Raw genomic sequence first — 20,542 nt, forward strand, 5'->3', positions numbered from 1 at the left:
ATAAACATGTTGAGATGAATTGTTATGTAATGGCAAAATACTGGTATTGAAATGAATTATAGTTAAGGAGGTGCGAAGAAATCTTCAAAATATCATCCATCGAACAGTTGTCTGAACCTCTTAACAATGGTTGATGTTGTGCTTAAGTTGGGTCATGATTTTATCTCCAACTTTGTGGAGAACCTGAACTTGAGGTAAGGTTTGCAGAGTAAGAGAACCTCGTTAGATTTACACATAACCACCTACTCCTTGGATTTACGCATGACCACCTACTACGGAACGTATGTGTTGCATGCATGCCTTGTAGACTTTGAACCTCTAACCTATACGATATAGTTAACCCTACTAGGCACACGACGCCCACATCCCTTGGTAAGCAAACCCCACCTCAGGTTTGGATTCTCAATCGAGTCAAAACAAAACGTTTGATTGACTGCCCAATCGACAATACTTCAAAAACTTCTCTCCTCCATAGTTATACTTTTTTGTTAACTCAAAATTGATGATCATATATAAACAAGACTTCGAGATTCGATTACCAAACAATGCCTTTCAAAATTCATTGCATTGCTTCTGTTTTTTTTTTTCATTTCCTCATTGTCAAGTTGTGAAGTACCAAAAAACAAAAGCGAGCATCATCAGTTCCTGTTGGTAGTTCTAATATGTACATATTACAGAGATTACAATTTTAAACAGAAGGTCCAGACCTTAGAACCCTTTCCAATTTCTCAGCCTTGATGTAATCTATTTCAGTGAGAGGTCCAGCAGGAAAAGGCGTAATTTCGACTGTAAGGTGAGGAGTCGGAAGCTCGTCAAACAAAGCTCTAACATTGTTGCAGCATACACTTTCACCATGAGCACTCTCCCTCCTTATCTGGCAACCCTGTAAACAAATACAATGGTTCTAACGAAGTAACGGAAAACGGGTACTACTAGATCTCTTGTTCCACACTTTTATATTACCTTGTGGGAGGTGGCATCAGTAAAATGATCATCGTCTGACAGAAGAGACGCCACTGCTTTAAGTAGTCGTCGGCCTTCGGATTTGGAAGGTACCCTGTAGTTCCTTTTAAGTGTACCTTTCGTGGTCGGATGCCATTTGCTGACCAGCTTTCTTTTGTCAGCTGCTTCCTTGTCTACAACCATAGCAAAAGCTAATTATTCCTTGCAAGAAACGCAATGCATGGCATTGAATCTTGAGCTAGTTTAGCATTGTTGTTGAAAAAAGTTCGGTTAGAAAAAGTTAGGGCCAGAAAATGTGGTTTAAAAAATTTTAAGTGTTTGGTATTGCTATGAAAGAAGTTTGCCAACGGAAATGCTAAACGAGGCCTTAAGAATGCCGTATTACACTTGGACTATATCCCAAAATTATCGTGCTCATTGACCGATTAATTAATGTTCAGTATTTCCTATGCAACATGGAAAGACATGAAAAGTAAATCCTATTCAGCTTTATGTTGCTCCTCTCACCAACTATTAAGTTCATCCTTTCCGAGAATGTTCGTTGCTTAAAGTCCAGAGTGGAGTGGAGCTAAGCTATAAACAACACAACTTACGAGTCAACCATTTCATCCATGGAGCAGAGTAAAAGAACAACAAAGTTACGTGTTTAAAAAAAAATCTATGCAATAAAAACTCCCATAGACTTAGAGGTCCAATAGTTCCAAGCTGTATGATATTTAGAAGATTTGCTTCTTCCATCAAGAATTTACAAGTTGCAACATGAGACCATCAATAAAGCATGGAATTGGAAACCTCTTAAGAAATGCAAAGAAATTCTAATATTTTAAAATAAAAAAGCATCTATTAGCCATAAACGATTCTCCAATCAGCCACAAGAGGTTTAATATAATCCAACATATAATGGCTACAAGGCTTGTTTAGTTAGCTGTTTTAGCTCAACAATAAATGTTCTGCAACTTCTCATTAGCAATGCACATTGAAACAACAAGACACCAATGCCAAATAAAGCCTTTTCCACAGGTTTGTAAACTAAATTGAAATGACTAAGCCTCTCCTTTACCTTTATGTCTGATTGACCATAAAAAATAAAGAAAAAGAAACTACACCAAACACTAAGCATCTCCCGGGTTCATGGTGGTAAAAGTACCATGGAAGCCCCTATACTAGGGGTCAAATTGCATTTTGCCCCCTCTACTATTAGTCTCTATAGTTTAAATCAAAGGGCAAATTGGTCCTTTTTATTAAAAATTCCATTCATTTGTACTGGCTAAAATTGACGCAGCTAAGAGAATAACTAGAAAGTGACACATTGCCGCATGTACCTTATGCTGATGTACAAGCGACCAATTTTTTTCAGCAGAACTGGATGAAACCTTTTAGAGAAAGATCAGTTTGCTCTTTGATTTAAAGTAAAGAGATTGGTATTCCCATTCTTTTGGTAGAGGGGGCAAAATGTAATCTAACTCCTAGTATAGGGGCCTCTATGATCCTTTTACCGGTTCATGGTTGCCTATCTCAACAATGCCATCTCCACAATGTCATCTGTAGGGTTCAGAGTGAGTTCTTTCTCTAAGACTGCGATGTATCTTAACACTAAGCATCTCTATAGCAACAAGGTGAGAAAGACTTGGTGCATTGATGAATAAATGTGTTAACAATGAGTTATATTAATTCAAATGGTTGACCAAACCCCATAGGTAACACTCCTAAGGTTAGTAGAGCTCAAGACGTCATCTTGAAGATATCAAGTTCAAATCTTGGGATGGGATTTTATATCTTTCATTGAACTTACATATCTCAAAAAATGTGAAGGCAATCAAACAATTAACCCAAAATCTTATCAGTAAGCTAGAATAAGAACAAATGAAGAACAAGTAGTGAAAGTAAGTGATGATTAATTAACCTGGTTTCCCTCGTATATTGTCCAACCACTTAGAGAAACCCAAATCACCAGATTCGCCAACACTATCACCATTCTCCTCCAACCCTAAACAATGAAACCAAAAAAGTTAAAATCACTATTTCAAAAAACAACGAAAAATTCAATCTTGATAAAAATATGTATAACCTGAAACAAGTGGGTTAGCCTGAGATCCAGCTAACCCAGACTTCAAAAGAGCATAATAAATACAAAGCCGACCAGCCCAAAGCACTGGAGCTTCAATCATGGAAGCACGAATAGCAGTGGCATACTTTGGTGACAAACACAGCGACTTTTTATGGGAAAGGGATTTGGGAAGTAAAAAAGAGGGTTTTAGTGGGTTCAAGTTGGAATGGAATTTGCAGAGGGGTGTTGAAGGTGAAAGGAAGCTGCTTTGAACAAGAGAGAGTAACATTTCTCGATTTGGGATTTTTGGGGATGTCTGAAAGAGATGATTTTTTTGGTGAAATTTTGTGGCAGCTCTGGATCTTGAGTGAATCAATAGGAAGAAGATGATGGGATTTGGGAATGGGAAGCAGACCCACAGCGAAATGGGGATGATATTGTGTGTCAATGTAGCGAATGGAAGAGCATTGGGTTTGCTATGGCCTTTCGCTTTCAGGGCAGTAGATATGTTACAAAACAAACGGCATCCGACCACTGATCCAATGGTCATTAAAAAATTTATGAACACCGATCCGATTTCACCCATTTTTTAGTCCGGTTTACGGGTGAATCAATCTTTTACCTTTGAACCGATACCTCAACTATAGTCAGTTAAAGATATATGACCAAAGTTCTTGTTAAAATAAAATACAAATGGCAAGATAGGAGGATCTATGAGGGTGAAGAGCTATTTATTTAATATGTTGATAACTCAATTTCAACATATGTTTTCAAAACTTTATCTATTTATTATATTTTACTAAATTCACGATTCAATATCATGAGGTAAAGATAACTGCAAGTTCAAGATCTCACGAGTCAAAGGTCTCATGGTCCCATATCATTGGGACCACATCCTTATCATGGACAAAGTATCTACCACTTACAAGTCACATATACTCGTTATTTCGACATAATAACCCATACCTGTGATAACAATACATCAATAGATTGACTAAATCTCAAAAAAATTGAAACAAATACATAAATGACATATGGCACATTCAAAATGATCAAAGACGCTCCCTTATAAGCCTCTAGACATTAAGACAAGAGGCCAATGTACTCTTTCTCCTCTAGTTTTCTTTGTTTGGTAGAGTGGAAAGAAAATTGAAAAGATGGAAAATTGGAAGAGTACAAAGCTAGAAGAATGGGAAACATAATTTTTTTCCATAAGTGTATTTGGTAGGAGAGATAGAAAAATAAAAATAATAATTATTTTCCATCCATTATTAGGTAGAGTTGAAAAATGGAAGGAAAGAAAATAAAATATTTGAAAATTGTACAAATTTGAACTAACGCGTGCATTTCTCTCATTTTTATGCATTAGGATGAAAAATTGTCATCCCTCTTTCTTTTTTTTTTAACCAAGCATGCTCAAAATTTATTTTCTTCACTTTTTCACTCCCTCCTCCATCCCTTCACTTTTCCACCCAACCAAGCGCACATTTAACTCTTTTATTAAAAATATATTAAATATGGATATATGTATAATAATAATTTTATAGGTTAAAAATAGATAGTTTTGCTATCGATTATTATTAAGTAGAGTGCCGGTGAAAAAAAAAATCACAAGTATAGTTAAGATGATGACAAGCGTCTAGTTATTTATCTTTTAAAATTTTAAATATAACTCAAAGGACATTTGTTATCATTTAAACTCTATTTATGATTTTTTTAATCTATTAACAATGTAACAAATAATGCTTATTTTACTGATTGAGTCTTAGCTCAATTGACATGAGGGTGTTGGTTTGAGTGCGCTAAAGCACATTATCGCATGATATAATTAGAACCTATAATAAGATTATTTAAAAAAAAAATACTCATCTTATTAATGCTTAAAAACTAAGACCATTCGATTGTAAGTTATCCAATACAAAATAATTTAAGTTCTAAAAGACTAAAACTTAAAAGTTACTCAAAGATTTCCCTTAGATTTTGCAATTTATCAAATAGCTCTTATTTTGCTTAGTGATTAAAAAGTGAAATTTTAATATTGTTCTATTTTTAGTTATCATTGGGCATAGAATAATTTCAGCTCTAAAAGACTAAAATAACTTAAAAGTTACTCGAAGCTTTCTCTCTCATATTTCTTTTTGGGTAAACTACCAAAATAGTCACTTTTGTTTGGCTCAGGTTACATTTTAGTCACTTATGTTTGAAATGTTACGTTTTAGTCACTTATGTTATCACGTTGTAACATTTTAGTCACTGAGCCGTTAGTTTCTGTTAACGGTGTAACAGTAAACTGATGTGGCACGTTAAATCATCATGTCAAACAAAAATTTTAGGTTAATTTATACAATCGGTCCCCATATTTTTTCGTTTGGAGCAATTTAATTTTTTTCTTTTATTTTTTTAACTTTCTTTCTTTTCCATTCTCTTATGCTTCTCCCTTCTCCATTTCTTTCAACGTAGTTTTTCTATGTTTTATTTTTCTGAACAATTTAATTTTTTTCGAGTGAGGCGAGCTTGTGGACTAGTTACAAATGGAAATCATAGAAAAACTATGTTAAAAGAAATGAAGAAGGGAGGAAAATAGAGGGAGAAGCATAAGAGAATGGAAAAAAAAGTTAGAAGAACATAAAAGAAAAATTTTAAATTGTTGAAAATGAAAAAATATAGGGACTAATTGTAGAATTTAACCTAAAATTTTCGTTTAAAATGATGATTTAACGTGCCACATCAACTTACCGTTACACCATTGTCGACAATTAACGACTCAGTGACTAAAATGTTACAACACGATAACGTAAGTGACTAAAACGTAACATTTCAAACATAAGTGACTAAAATGTAACCTAAGGCAAACAAAAGTGACTATTTTGATAGTTTACCTTTTTTTTTAGATATGACTCAATGAACCTTTGTTATCATCTAAACCCTACTTATATTTTATTAATGCTTAAGTTTTTATTGGTTTCCTCCCTTTTAATATGACACCTGCGCGATCGACAATAAAATCGATTGTCGTGACCTTCTCCCCACCTGGAGGATCCTCACCATGTTATAGTCCCCTTTCTCTTTTTCTTTATTTTTTATGTGTTGCTCTTTCACATTACTATTCCTCCATGGCGGCAGAGACGAGCTTCTATGGTGGATGGGTGGTAGCAGGGGCAACACTAAAAGGGGCTAGCAACGGCTAAGGCTCTCCTTAAAATGGGAAAAAAAATAGTTTTCTCTCTTTATATTTTATAAAATTATAAGTTAGTAAATAGTTAAATTGTACTTTAACCTCTTAAAATATGAAATTTTAATTTAATTCTTTAAAAGTCATAAATATATAGGCTAATATAATGATGGAATTACATTTTAATTATCATAAAAATACATACCTTAATTTCGGTCCTCCAAAAATAGTTTCTGAATTCACCTCTAGGTGATAGCCATGACCTCTCCATAGTGATTTTAGGCGGATGGCTTCAAAATTGCTTGTGTTGGGCAATATGATGTTCTTGTTTGCTTTGTTTTTTTGTTGCAAAAGCTAAAGGTGATCGTTGATGGGGTTTTTCGAAACATCAAAGGTTGTTATATGGCCTATTGATGGGCTTTATTTAGTTAATGATGTCCATATGACAAATAAGTTCTAATAAAGACTTCATGGGAGACTCTCACCCTATATACCATATTTGATTGCCATAAGTAAATTGTGTCCAAACCACTCGATAGGTTCCAAATTCATCCGTTCCGAAGGGCTTTTTTTTTATTTTTTATATTTTTTAAAAATTAGATACAATAATTTTTTTAAATTGGATTAGTACTTGAACTGGTCAAATCACCCATTCGTTAGTTCGATCGGTTCAACCAAATTGATAAAAAATATTAAAAATTTAAAATTTTGATTCAACCGGTTCGCACCGGTTCTCCATTTCAACTAGTCCGAATTAGTTGGTTCAATTCAACTCAAACAACGTTGAATGCGGCGAGGGACGAGGTGAATTTTTTCATTTGGACAGTGAGTATGGAGCAGTTATGATAATTGTTTTGCTTGCCCGACCTCACTCCACTATATAACTATTAAAAAGGTAAAAATATAATAAAAAATCCATATATATATTTTATATTTAAATAAAATAAGATAAAAATGTGTTTTAACATACTTAAATTTACATCCTCTTACATTAAGATACCAATTGAAGTAAGACTTGGTACGTTTAATTAGTAGAGTCGGAATTTTGACTCCATGATATTTACTAATATCCTTTTTTCTTTAAGCAATCTAATCCCTCTTAACCTATAAATAAGATAAAAATGTATTTTAACATATTTGAATAAGATACCGATTGAACTAAGACTTGGTACGTTTACTCGCTCGTATCCTACTCGGCTGGTCTTTCGGATGATGAAATGATTTTAGGACAAAAATGTATAAAATTTCAATTACAAAACATAAAACATTGGATCTTCACATGTCAGAATTCAACAATCTTTGTCTTGACTTATTGAACGTAAAATCTGGGTAGCTGTCATCCATACACAGACCATTCAATTCATACGACAAAAATCTGGAAAATCAATATACCCACAACTCCATATTTTAATAACATTAATCATACAAAAACAGCTAACAAAGTATAATTGTTGAAAACCAAACCATAATTAAATCAATAATGCATAACATAACAATCATACTGAACCACAGCATCACCAGTAGCAGGATCAAAAAGATGCGTTCTAGCTTCAACATACCCTCTAGCAAACCTAAATAGTCCACTACCGCCGATCACCGGCATTTCCCTCACCTTTGAAAACACCGTGTTCCTCCCCAATATCGTTATCGTACTCCCATTATATTTCCCTTCCATAAAAGCAAAATTCATCGCCATCAACAATCCTACTTCTTGTTGTGACGCCGCCGAGTAAAACCCTTGTGCTCTTCCCACCATTTTCGAACTTAATTCAGGTCCCATCGTTAAAGGATCGTCTATTACACTGATCATACCGAACGCCGTCGTTGAATTCCTCGATGGGAAAACCACCGGAACCGCCGTCGCGTTTTTCCCGCCAACAATGTCGTGCCAGTATAGCCTAAAGTGGCTGAGCTTTTCCTTCTTCATCCCCAACACCTTCTTGTCCATGGTTCTCGCGAAGCTACTGCCGTTTTCAGCTAAAGCTGAAACGATGAAAATGGTGAAGATGAAGTGGGCAGCTAGGGTGTTTTCTGAAAGTTTAGCCATGGATGACTTTTTATATGTTGGGTCTGTTTTCACCATTTCTCTGCTCAATCCTTCTTTATATAGTGATTAAAGTAGACTTCTAGAATTTCTTTTTTTCTAATCACCAACCCCATTAATGGAGCATGAGCTAATTAATTATTTAATCACTTTACTTTTGTTTGTGTTAGTGGATTAAAAATTTGACTTTGTTTGTGAGAATGAATAAATTAAGTGCTAATGCGGATTAATTTTTAATTTAATTAATATAAAAATTATAATCAATGTAAAAATACGTGAACTGTGCAAATCATGGTCTAATATTTTCCACTTTTAAAATTCTTGCTTAAATTGCTTAAAATATAAGCAAATCTTTTTGTGGAAATATATGAGAAATTCCATGTCTCCTTTTTGAAGAAAATATTATGAGCCAACAAAGACTTTGAAAGTCATTCTAAAGTTACAATTATGATAAAATTTTATCAAAATAAGTTAGAAGAGAACCCATAAATTAATATCCAATATGTAATTTAATTTTTTTTAATATTTTAATTTTATCATTGAGTCGATCAATAAAAGTATTATAGAGGTTCATGTACTAGAGTCGAATTGTATTTCCCTCTCTACATACATTTAATAAAAAGTAAACCGATCATTCTGTTAAAAATTTCATCAATTTCTACCGTTAAAAATTTGTCCTTGTATATCAATATGAGGTACACATGATTATTTGGTTATTCCGTCAGGCACACTAGTTTTTAACAGTATAAATGGATAAAATTTTTAACAGAAATGATCAATTTACTCTATGATCTAACATAAAGGGATTGATTTACTTATTTTTTGAGTAAAAATAAAATAAAATACAATGTAACTCCTAATATAAGATCATCTAAGATACTTTTGTTGAAACCAATCCTTTAACTTCTTAAACATCTATACTATTATACCATATTTAAGAGTTTAATTGGGTTATGTCACTATTAATTGAATCTCAATTCAGTTGTGAAATTTTTACAAAGCAATAAAGATTCTTGTGACACTATTTTTGTTTTATCATAATTTTACAAAACCTCTAGAAAAAAAATACATACATGTTATAATATGTAAACCCAAGATATCATCATAGTTTTACTATTTGCTTTCTAAAAACTCAAATTTAAATGCAGATTATGACTTAAGCATCCTTTAACCATGAAGTCAATCACGAAAATTCGTATTTTATTTTAATTCCATCTTAGTCAACAAATTCAAAGAAAGAATTTCAAGGAAAGTGGGAGTGAGATTTTGCAGTAATGAAAATGGAAATGGAAAATTTGGTTGGTGAACCTAACGCATTGAGTTAAGGGGTGTGGTGGGACATGATGGATGGTGCCTCAATGACTTTAATGATGGAGATGACCTAAAGCTCTTCCACGCAGGGAGCAGTCAAATAATGCGTATGCAAAAAGGCAAAGCAAGTAGACGGCCTTTCTTTTCCACTATCAATTTGAATGTATCATTTCAACAGGGCCTTTTGTCTATGCTTATGGTTAATGGGAAATTTACCCACTAAATCATTGATAAGATCTTATGGATAGATTTTCCAAGGTTAAATTCTAATTTAAAATCAACCCACATTTATTAAATATAAAATTTAAAGGGAGGGATGATGTAAAATGATTTTTGTATTATTAATATTGTAATCATCCAACCTCGAAAATTTACATGCATGTCAGTACAATTATATCGATAAATTTAACAGTTGAATCCAGGGCCAAAGCCAGAAATTCTTTTTTAGGAGGCGGATTAAATTGTATATTTTTATGATAGCAAAAAAATATTTTTAACCATTTTAATAGCATATATCTTTATAATTTTTAAAGGATTAAATCAAAATTTTATCATTTTTAGGGTCAAAGTACAATTTTACCATTACTAATTTAAAATTTTATGAACTATAAATGAGTCTAAATAGAAAATTTTCTATTTTAAGGGGGCAGGTTTAGGGGGGACCGGGACCTTACCAAGGAAATAGAAATATCCGTTTTGTATATCAATAGATGAAATAAGAGTGTGGAAAACAAGACAGTGATTCTCTACAATGACATTGTAGGCCAATTGAAAGGGATGTAGCGCAGCTTGGTAGCGCGTTTGTTTTGGGTACAAAATGTCACAACCTCCTAAAATTCGTCACTAATTGAATCATTAAAATATTAATCGTACAAAAATATATGTAATGATTAATTTTACACCTATGTATGTAACTCTTCCCTTTAAAGTAATTTAAAATTTACTTTACATAAGTTAAAGAGTTAATTACTTTATTTAATTTATTAAAATTTGATTGTTGTAATTTCACGGAATTTGAAGAATTAATCTAACTATTGGTACACGTGTCAACTTGAATTGCTAAATTTTGCTAATTTATTGCATATTGTTTACTTAACTTAGAATCAAACTATTATAAAACACAATAGATGAATAAAAAAAAAAAGAATCGGACAAAATCTACATATAATATACATATGGTGAGATTGGAGTAGAGGTGTTCATGGGCCGGGCCGGGCTGGGTTTGGGCCGGGCCCATAAAAAATTCGGCCCGGCCCAAAATATGGGCCTAAAAATTTTTTCAGGCCCGGCCCATTTTTCTAATAAATATCAAAAATTTATTTTAAAAATTAAAAAAAAGTATTTTAAAAATATTTTAAAATAAAAAATTTTAAAAAGTATTTTAAAATTAAAAAATAATAAAAAAAGTATTTTAAAAATATTTTAAATTAAAAAAATTTAAATAATAAATATATTTATTATATCGGGCCGGGCCGGGCTAAAAAAGTGATGCTCGAGGCCTGGCCCGTTTTCTAAACGGGCCACATTTTTTTGCCCAGGCCCATATTTCGAGCGGGCCGTTGGGCCGAGCCGGGCCGCCCGGCCCATGAGCACCTCTAGATTGGAGGTTCATATGTCGCAATTGCGCATATTAAGACTCAAACCTGAGTACTCAAAGATTGTTAATTCTTTGTTTATAAATTGTTTAATGGTGGACCTCTATATCAATAATTTAATGAAAATATTTAACAATGTTATGCAATTAACATGTTTACCGTACCAATAATTAAACTATTTTTTTAAATTTCGTAAAATAAAAAGATGAGATTTTGATAATTTAAAATAAATAGATTACTTCTCAACACAAAAATGAAATTTATAATTAAACAAAAATAATTTCTAATAAAACTTTAAATTTTGCCACCATTATTAAATATCAACCTAAAGTAAGCAAAATATATGCGAATGGTGGGTAAAAGTATTATGGACGGTTATTGTACTAAGAGGCGGATTACATTTTGCTCTATTTACTAAAAAATTGGGTATATTAGTCCATATACGTTAGATGAAATAGCAAATTGGTCATTTTGTTAAAAATTACTTTCATTTCTATTGTTAAAAATTGATCTTTACATGCCAACATGAGGTACATTTGGTGCATCTATCTGGTTCTTCTGTCAATCCACGTCGGTTTTTAACAATAGAATTTGATGATTTTTCTAATAGAAAAAACTAGTTTGCTCTTTGATATAACATACAAAAACTAATTTATCCAGTTTTAAAATAAAGACGCCAAAATGTGATCTAACTTCTAATACAAAGACTTTCAAGATACTTTTACCACATTCGGTGATAAACCTTTGATAATTGAAGTATAACCAAAGGTACTCATGTTCGAGTTTGTGCTTAAATTTTAAATTTGGGTTGGTTTAGTTGGGATTGTTTTACTATTTAAAAAATTAAAAAAATATTAATATATATTATAATTAAATTTAAATAAAAATATTTTATTATTATTTTTTTAATGGTTCAAATTAATTTGGAAGGTTGACAAATTTATAGTTATTTTTGAAAATGTTACCATTATCTTTAATTGAAATTGGAAAATACAAATTTGGGTTGGAATGATATTTAGGTAAAGTCTTCTCAATAATGTAAACTTTAGGCTTCGAACGTGATCCAAATAGTTGAAAAAGAAATTTACTCCCATTTCTTTCAACCACTTACTAATCATTACAAAAAAATCAACTAGTTAGTTGAGATAAAAATGAATTTAAATCTGTTCTCTTTGTAAAAATATAAATTTAACCCCTAATGTCTATTTGTTTTGTTATTTTAGCCCTAATTCTTCTTTTTATCACTTTGGTCCTCGACCTTCAAATTGTAATCAAATTAATTTTTATGAATTTTTTTTTGACTAAATTGTTAAAATTTATTGGCAGTGACATGGTAACCTGCATGGTAGTCTGCTTGTACTTCATAAATATTCAAAACGTAAAAAATTCAAAGTTCAAAATTCAAAAAATCACAATTTTAGAAAAAAATTATCCACATCAGCAATGCAGTACATATTGACTACTACACGGCCTGCAACACTAGTATTGTTAAATTTTATCAATTCAATCAATTTTTCCATTAAAAAACAACTTGATTAAAATTTGAAAGTTGATGGTATAATAAAAAAAACTAAAATTAAAACCAAAATAACAAAAATGATAAATTTTTAAGGACTAAATTCATTAATGTCAAAAATAAAATGAAGCTCACACAGTAAATCCAAAGCCACCTCCAAAAGGCCTGCTCATATCAGACCACATGGGTTGTAATTTATTTGCTTAAAGTTTAGAAGCCCAATCCAAATATAGCAATTCTTTTCCCAACAAATTAACCTCAAAAAATGGATTGCTTAAATTATAGTCCATATTTTGCTGCCAATGCACTTATGGTAATGTAATTGGAAATGTGACTAATATATTTTTTTTCTCTGTCGATAGAAATATAATAAAAAGAGAAAGATGTCGGTAAATACCAACTTCTTTCAAAAATAAAAAGATTACAAAACTTCCAGAATAACCTTTCACTTTGAAGTTTGCTCGACTTGAGACATCCAAAACCAACGCAACCAAACTAGTAGCTAGCGAACATCAATCACCACTAGGTTTTAAATAACAAAAGTCTCCTTACTCCTGCTTTTACCAGAGCATCAGTCATATCATTACATTGCCGGTGATCAAATGCGAAGTGAACTCGAACCAGCTGGTTAATACAACGATCAATATTATTGAATAGATTCCATAATGTCCACAGCCTATAATTCCTTTCCAACAACCACTCCATAGTAACACATGAACTAATTTCAATAGTAAGAGGGACTTTCACATGCCATTCCATGCTAATATACATCCCCAAGGCAGTTTTAATAGCCATTAGCTCTGCCATTTTTGATCCCATAGCTTTAATCAATCCAGAAAACAATGAACGGGTCACTCCTTTCTCATCTCTCAACACCTCACCACATCCAGCTTCATTCTCCATAGCTACACTTGTAACGACCCGATAGTTAGGGGTGTCAGAAAGTATATTCCCGGGACTCTGTTTTCGTAAATTGGACTCGTAAATATTTTAAATAAATATTTACAAAATTAGTTGTGTAGTTAATTAGGTTTCGATTAAGCGAATTTACTTGAATTAAAAGTAATTAGATATAAGGACTAAATCACATTTGAGTTAAAAGTTGAATTATAGATTAAAAATTAATTAAAGGGCCAATGTAGTAATTATACCTATATATATGTATAGTGGACGGCATATGTTATAAAAGTACACCTAAATAATTATTAAGTTAAATGTATATATGTATTATATAATAATTAGTATAGTAAAAAGAAGAAAGAAAAAGGAAGAAAGAAAAGAAAGAAGAAAAGAAGGAGAACGCACGGCCTTAGGGTTTCTAATGTTTAAAGTTCAATTGGTTAGTTAATTTAGTCCATTTTCTTGTAATTTTTATATTTTTAGAATTTCGGTACCTAGGGCTACCCGGCCCATGTTGAAATTATAGCAATTGTTAAGATTTTAAATGTTGTTAATGTTGGATAATTTAGAGATTAAATTGATAGATTTTTAAGCTAGAAATGAAAAAGGGTTAAATTGTAGAATAAATTGTAAATTTTGAGTAATAGGGATTAAATCGTAAAAAAATTGAAATTTAGGGGTTTAAGTGAAAATAGAGAGTTAAATTTATTTTATAGTGAAATTTGTATGAAAATATAGAATTAAATGTAAAGAATAAAAATTAGTCTCAGTTTAGGGACTAAATTGAAATTTAGGAAAATATTGAGTAAAAATTGAAATATTCAAAATGAAATTGAATTGTAAATTTTGAGTAATAGGGATTAAATCGTAAAAAATTTGAAATTTAGGGGTTTAAGTGAAAATAGAGAGTTAAATTTATTTTATAGTGAAATTTGTATGAAAATATAGAATTAAATGTAAAGAATAAAAATTAGTCTCAGTTTAGGGACTAAATTGAAATTTAGGAAAATATTGAGTAAAAATTGAAATATTCAAAATGAAATTGAATTGTGTTGTATTGATGAATTTTAATTATTTTAATTCCGTAGCTAACGTCGTACCGGAATCCTCGACTAAAAAGGGGAAGGATAAAATCAACGTCGAATGGCTCGGAATCCATGGTTTGTATTTCTATAATATGAACCTAGATACTAATTGTTGTATTTTGATTTAATGCATATGGTAAGTGGTTGAGGTGAGTATTTGGCACTTTGATATTGAATTGAATTAAAGTTGATTGAAATGGATTGAATTGGTATATATATTATGAATGTATTGATTATTTGAATTTAAATGAATATATATGTGTAAATGCGATAATGTGCAAATATGATAATTGGATATTGGTTGTATTTGGAAAGTGAATTGGAACCCTATTAACTGTATCAGGCTAGTCGGATATAGATGGCATACCATAGGATAGGAAGAGTTCAGGGATTTCTTTGACTTCGAGCTAATGAGGCACTGAGTGCCAATTTACTTCGGTTTAACCAATGAGACATTGGGTGTAATTTGATATAGTGTTAGGCGCAGTTACTACTTTGAATTTATTCGATGAGGCACTAGGTGCTAAACTGGTGTGTTGGTTGGATTCATATATCCGTCCAAGTCCGAGTTGTGTTAATAGGGGTAAGTAAATAATAAAGTTCTATAATTGATATTGAAATGGCATGGTATGAGAAATGGAAGTGATACAGTGAATTGAAAATGGAATGTGAAATACATTGTAAACATATGGAATATATAAGTTATATGCTCATGAATTGAATATGGAATGGATAATGCTCTTATTTAAATGAAATGTGGTTGGATATGTGAATAGCTATTTATATAGCAATTGTGTGAATTGGGACATTGTTAATCAAATGAAATATGATAGCATGTGTAAATTGAATGTAGTATGAAATTATGTGCTAATATGTATGAATTCAAAAAGTTGGCATATGATAGTTGTGATCTTAGTCATTAATATGTGTTTATAATCAACTTGTGCATTTTGTATTCTCTTGTCTTTAAATGTTTGGAATATAGAAATATCACTGAGTTTTACTCAGTGTACGGTTTTATTTTTCCGTGAGCAGGTTAGTTATTTCACTTTTGATGAGCATCCAACAACGATCCCGAACTCAAATGTGGTGATGTTTATCTTTTGTGTCGGCATGTACCTAGGATGTCTAGATGATAGTTATTTTGCGGATGGATTGTAAATGAGGTTATAAGTGTAATGTTGGTTTAGTATTTATGCAAACATGTGTTTGTGTTTGAAGCAATGCTTGATATATGTATGTTAATGATGAATTATATTATGATTTTTTTAAATGTTTGAAAATAGATGATTTAGATTACGATTACTCAATAATACTCTGAAACCCTATTCCGGCGATGGATACGGGTTAGGGGTGTTACAACGCTCACCAAAACGTGACGAATATTCTTGTCATAGCAATTGAGTTATATAACGTGTTGTGATCGTAGGTGTTTTTATCATAAGTAGTTGTGTTTTTTTTATATATATCTTTTTTAGTGTCAAAACGAAGTGTTTATATAGAGAAGTTGACTTGGTATGGGTCTCGGTCTTCAAGCACTTTACTCAATAGGTGCAAATGGTAGAGTAGCAGGTTGTCTAACTAAAAACATTGCTAGAGGCAATATGAAGCGACCACCGGGTGAGTAAATATTAGATCAAGTGTTGGTAGCGCTCTTCCCTACATATAATTTGGAGATTGTATAGAACTTCTTCATCTGACATGACGTTTTAGTGAGGTTGAAATTAGGCTCTTGGTAAAATCGAGTTTTATCAACTTCTATTTTCAAGTGTTGGATATATAATTGGCTCTTAGATGAAAAGCAAATTCTTGTAAGGTTTGAAGATATTCTAAAACATCTTAATCAATGTTTCGATCATTGTGCCTTGCGTGTTAATTATTTTTAGATATGCTTTTTATTTATTTATTTATCTAAATGAGGTTCTTGAAATAGCACTTTGTCACCAGAGTCATTTCAATTTCCCACTTAGATACTTATAAATAGAATTCCTTTGTGAATTCAAAACTTTTATTCTCTTCCATTTCTTCTTTTTGCACTCAATCTTTTTATTCAACTTAGCCTTGGGGTCTTAACTTGTCCAAAATGGTAAAATTTCAATATTAATTCCTTTTGAAAAGAAAGAAATTATAGATTTATACATTAATAAAATTTGTACTTTACTCCTTAAAAAAATTATAATTCTATTCCGAACCTCTTAAATTAAACCAAACCAAACCTTAATTCAAAGATTATTTTTTTTTTCAAAATTATTTTCTTCATTCACAATACTCAAAATTCTTCGTTGATTCCCGAAATTATGTGGTGGGGTTGTTATCTATTTCCTCTCTAACAGTTACTTATGTCTTTCAACATGACATCTCTTCATTGGTCCAACTAAGCACCTGCATCAATCATTTTTCATAAATAATTCAGGCAAAATCATGTCCACTTCTCTACTCACATTTTTTTTCAGGATTCACTCATTATTTCATTTTATAAAATAAGAGGATAATATATTTCAACATACTTGAAATTACGTATTCAAATATTAATAATAATGTCCATACTAATCGAATTAAGACTTAATCAATATTTTATTTTATAAAATTAATTAATATCTTTAACAAAATCTTAATATTTTAATAGTAAAGAAGTTAATTAACCGGCGATATCATGATCTAATAATGATATTCACATTATATAAAAAATATGGCCATGCTAAAGTGGGGTGCCATTTGTATTTGGATTCCTAGGGGGGTCTATATTTAATTTGGACAAATATTAAATTAACTACCTTTTCCTTTTGTATTTTGTGGGCACCATCTTGAAGATTTTAGGGTATTGGGTCAATTATTTTTACTTTCAATAGTTGGGTGTTGGGTCAATTATTATTTGTTAAAAAGTGGAACAAAATTTAGGCATAGATTGTATCTTAAAAATAGGAAAGTATAATGTATGAAGAAATATCATTTATATAAAACATAGGTTTATACGTTTTAATAAAATTTAGTAAATGATTTTTGGTATGGCAATGGTTCTAAAGATAGATACCAGTGGTATAATAAACTTAGTTGTTCTGAGTTTAGAGATATCTTACACGTACTTTTCTAAGTAGTGATTAGAGAGATGAGATTTTGTGGCTATCTTAAAGTGGAGTGGTGGGACTGTTTTTGTGCGTAATCTGGTGACACTAACCTTCAATTTCGATCTGATGCTTTGGATTTTTCTTTAATGGGTTTTCGTTGGGTCGTTGCAAAATGGGAATTGATTGTCTTATTGTTTTTAGATTTCCTACAGACATTAATCGTTTAATGTTAAGTCCGAGATATCTAATTAATGAAATTAGATCTTTATATTTTGAGTTAGTGATCATCAAGTTTAAGTGTATTTTAAAATTGAGGATTAACCCGCTTAGGAACAAAGATAAAAAATTACTTTAAGAAAATCAAATATAAATCATAAATTATTAAAGTATCAAAATATAATTTTACGAACAACCATTTTTGAAAACCAAACCTTCCCTCTTACCTTCGTCCTTCAACCTCTTATCTATATGTACACACTCTTTTAACGATGCACATTTTTTATCACACACAAAAAAAAATTAATATCACATAAAAAAATTCAATAAAATACATAAAAATAAGCATATTTCAAAGCCCCTCCAATAATTTTAGATTTGTGTAATCCATCATGTGGATAAAGATAGGCGAAAAGCAGCAGCAAGGAGAAATGTGAGATGGACCACTCACCATTTTGGTAGTATACATGTATAACTTTTTCCAATGACATGTTCCCTCCCTTCTAATCTCTTTTTCTTCACAAAACCCTAGCTTTTTTTAAATTATTTTTTGGTCCATTGTTGTTGTCATATGTTGAGATGCAGTACATGGTCGGTTGTAGGTGGCAGCTTTCTACTGGTCTACAGCTTTGCAGATATGCGAATCTCAAGCATTAAAATAATTCAATTTTCTCACCGTCCTTGTTGGAAAATATATATTAACATCAATCGGAAAAGAAGAAGAAGAGAAACCTTACGATGGAAGGAAATTCCAAAATCAAGAAAAAGAAAATTAAAGTAACGAAAACCCATTTTTATTCAACCTTTTTCTTCTTTTTGTTCCAAAGTTGGAATTCGTAACAAAGCAATCTACATGTTTCTTTAGTATGAAGGGTTTAGAGGTGTTTATAGGTTGAATTGAGTTGGATTAAAGTTCAATTTTTAAAAAAAAATGAAGTTTGAACTTGAGCTTAATTCTTTCAAATGATCATTTTTGTGAATTGAGTTTTAGCTCGATTAGTATTAGCATTGTTGCCGTATAGAAAGTCGTGGTTCTGGTGTATCGAAGCACATAATCTTCCTATTTAAGGGTTAGAAAAGGCTATGGATAGTTCTAAGTATTGTATCAAAAAGAACAGATATGATGGAAACCTATAATGAGATAGATTAATGTTCAAAAAATATTTTTTTTTATATTTTTATCATTTATAAATAGCAAATTTTGTTGGATTGATCCGGGTTGAAAAATATGAACTCAAGCGAGTCAAGTTGGTTGCACGACTCATGAATACCTCTATTTTGATTAGAGACCTAATATTTGACAATTACATTAGGTCTTGATTAGATTTGGAACCAAACTGGTCAAAACCTTCGAATGAGAACAAAGTTATTTCGATTTTGTTTCTCCATCTACAAAATTTGAACTTGAAAATTTATTTAAGAAATATTGAATTTCTTATCGCTCAACCCAACAGGTATTAGATATTGATTAGCATAGTTTATAAATTGATTAACTATCGTATTTATTAAAGAACTGTGATGATAAAACATAAAATATATCTTGCATCAATCATATATATTTGAAAGTACAATTGCAATTCACAATTATTTTTAACAGATTCGTATAATTACAACCATAATCAAATTATTACAAAGTACAAATAAAAGAAATTGATAATTAAAATACACTCAGATTTAAACCAGAATAAGTTTAGATCAAAATCCAAACATGATATTTTACATATGATACAACTCGAATCTAATTGGTCGAAGTCTCAAAATCTCAACCTTTACCAGCACCGTTAAATTCTCGTTATCACATAATCATATATCACATAACCAACCTCTTTCCGTAATTAACAGTTGGTTAAAGAGAATAAATCATGGTTTTCCATGCTTCATTCTTCTTTTGAATGAAGAACTATGCTTTATTTGTAAACCTTTTTTTTTCTTTATATAAAAAGCAAATGAGCTCTTCCCTTTTTTAAAATTCGTTGCAAATTAAATTAAAAGTGACAAAGTGTGTTGCATTAACTTTTTGACAAAGAGTAGTATCTAAAACACTAGGCTGATTGCTTAAATGCTTTACAATGTACTACCACAAAAATAATATATATTCCAGCTGATTGAATTTCGAGTCAATTAATATGAAAATTGTTGTTAATACAAGAGGATGTGAATTCGTGTATGTTGAAACGTATTATGAATGATTCTATATATTATATAAAAAAGTAAATATAATCGGAACTGTTAAAAAAGAGAGCCTTTAATAGTATTAAATAAAAAGCGTAGTCCTTTATATATAAAATATAGCCACCGGCCATTCAACCACTTTTACCTGAAATTACCAAATCCAAGTATTTTTCATCATCATTATCTTATCTTAAACCTTCCATCCTAGGTTGGGTCTGGATGCCTCTCAAGTGAGAGTAGGGTAAGAAACATGAAAAAAGATGTAATAAATAAGGTTGACGTTATACGTTTATTAAATAAATTAGATTAGTTAATGTAATCTAGGCTGAAACTAGAAAATAAATTTTAATAACGCTAACATTTAACCTGTTAAGTGATTTAGAATGAGTTTGGATGGGCGGTGCTTTTATCTGCAGTTAGTGTAAAAACAGCGGTAGTGGTGAGATTAGATACTGT

The 20,542-nt window shown here is 31.1% G+C and overlaps 2 protein-coding genes across 2 annotated transcripts; both read right to left on the reverse strand.

The window, feature by feature from the left end:
* Nucleotides 1-535: 535 nt before the first annotated feature.
* On the reverse strand, nucleotides 536-3,636 carry LOC121225300 (uncharacterized). The gene is made up of 4 exons (XM_041109545.1): nucleotides 3,032-3,636; nucleotides 2,867-2,950; nucleotides 964-1,136; nucleotides 536-883 (listed from the first exon to the last, which is right to left on the reverse strand). The coding sequence occupies exons 1-4, from the start codon at nucleotides 3,594-3,596 to the stop codon at nucleotides 689-691; spliced, it is 1,017 nt and encodes a 338-aa protein (XP_040965479.1). The 5' UTR covers nucleotides 3,597-3,636; the 3' UTR covers nucleotides 536-688.
* Nucleotides 3,637-7,571: 3,935 nt separating this feature from the next.
* LOC121225301 (dirigent protein 22) lies at nucleotides 7,572-8,278 on the reverse strand. The gene has a single exon (XM_041109546.1). It carries the CDS (start codon nucleotides 8,263-8,265, stop codon nucleotides 7,657-7,659), a length of 609 nt encoding a protein of 202 aa, XP_040965480.1. The 5' UTR covers nucleotides 8,266-8,278; the 3' UTR covers nucleotides 7,572-7,656.
* Nucleotides 8,279-20,542: the final 12,264 nt, after the last annotated feature.

Source organism: Gossypium hirsutum, chromosome D13 (assembly GCF_007990345.1).
Source record: "Gossypium hirsutum isolate 1008001.06 chromosome D13, Gossypium_hirsutum_v2.1, whole genome shotgun sequence".
Classification (NCBI taxonomy): Eukaryota; Viridiplantae; Streptophyta; class Magnoliopsida; order Malvales; family Malvaceae; genus Gossypium; species Gossypium hirsutum.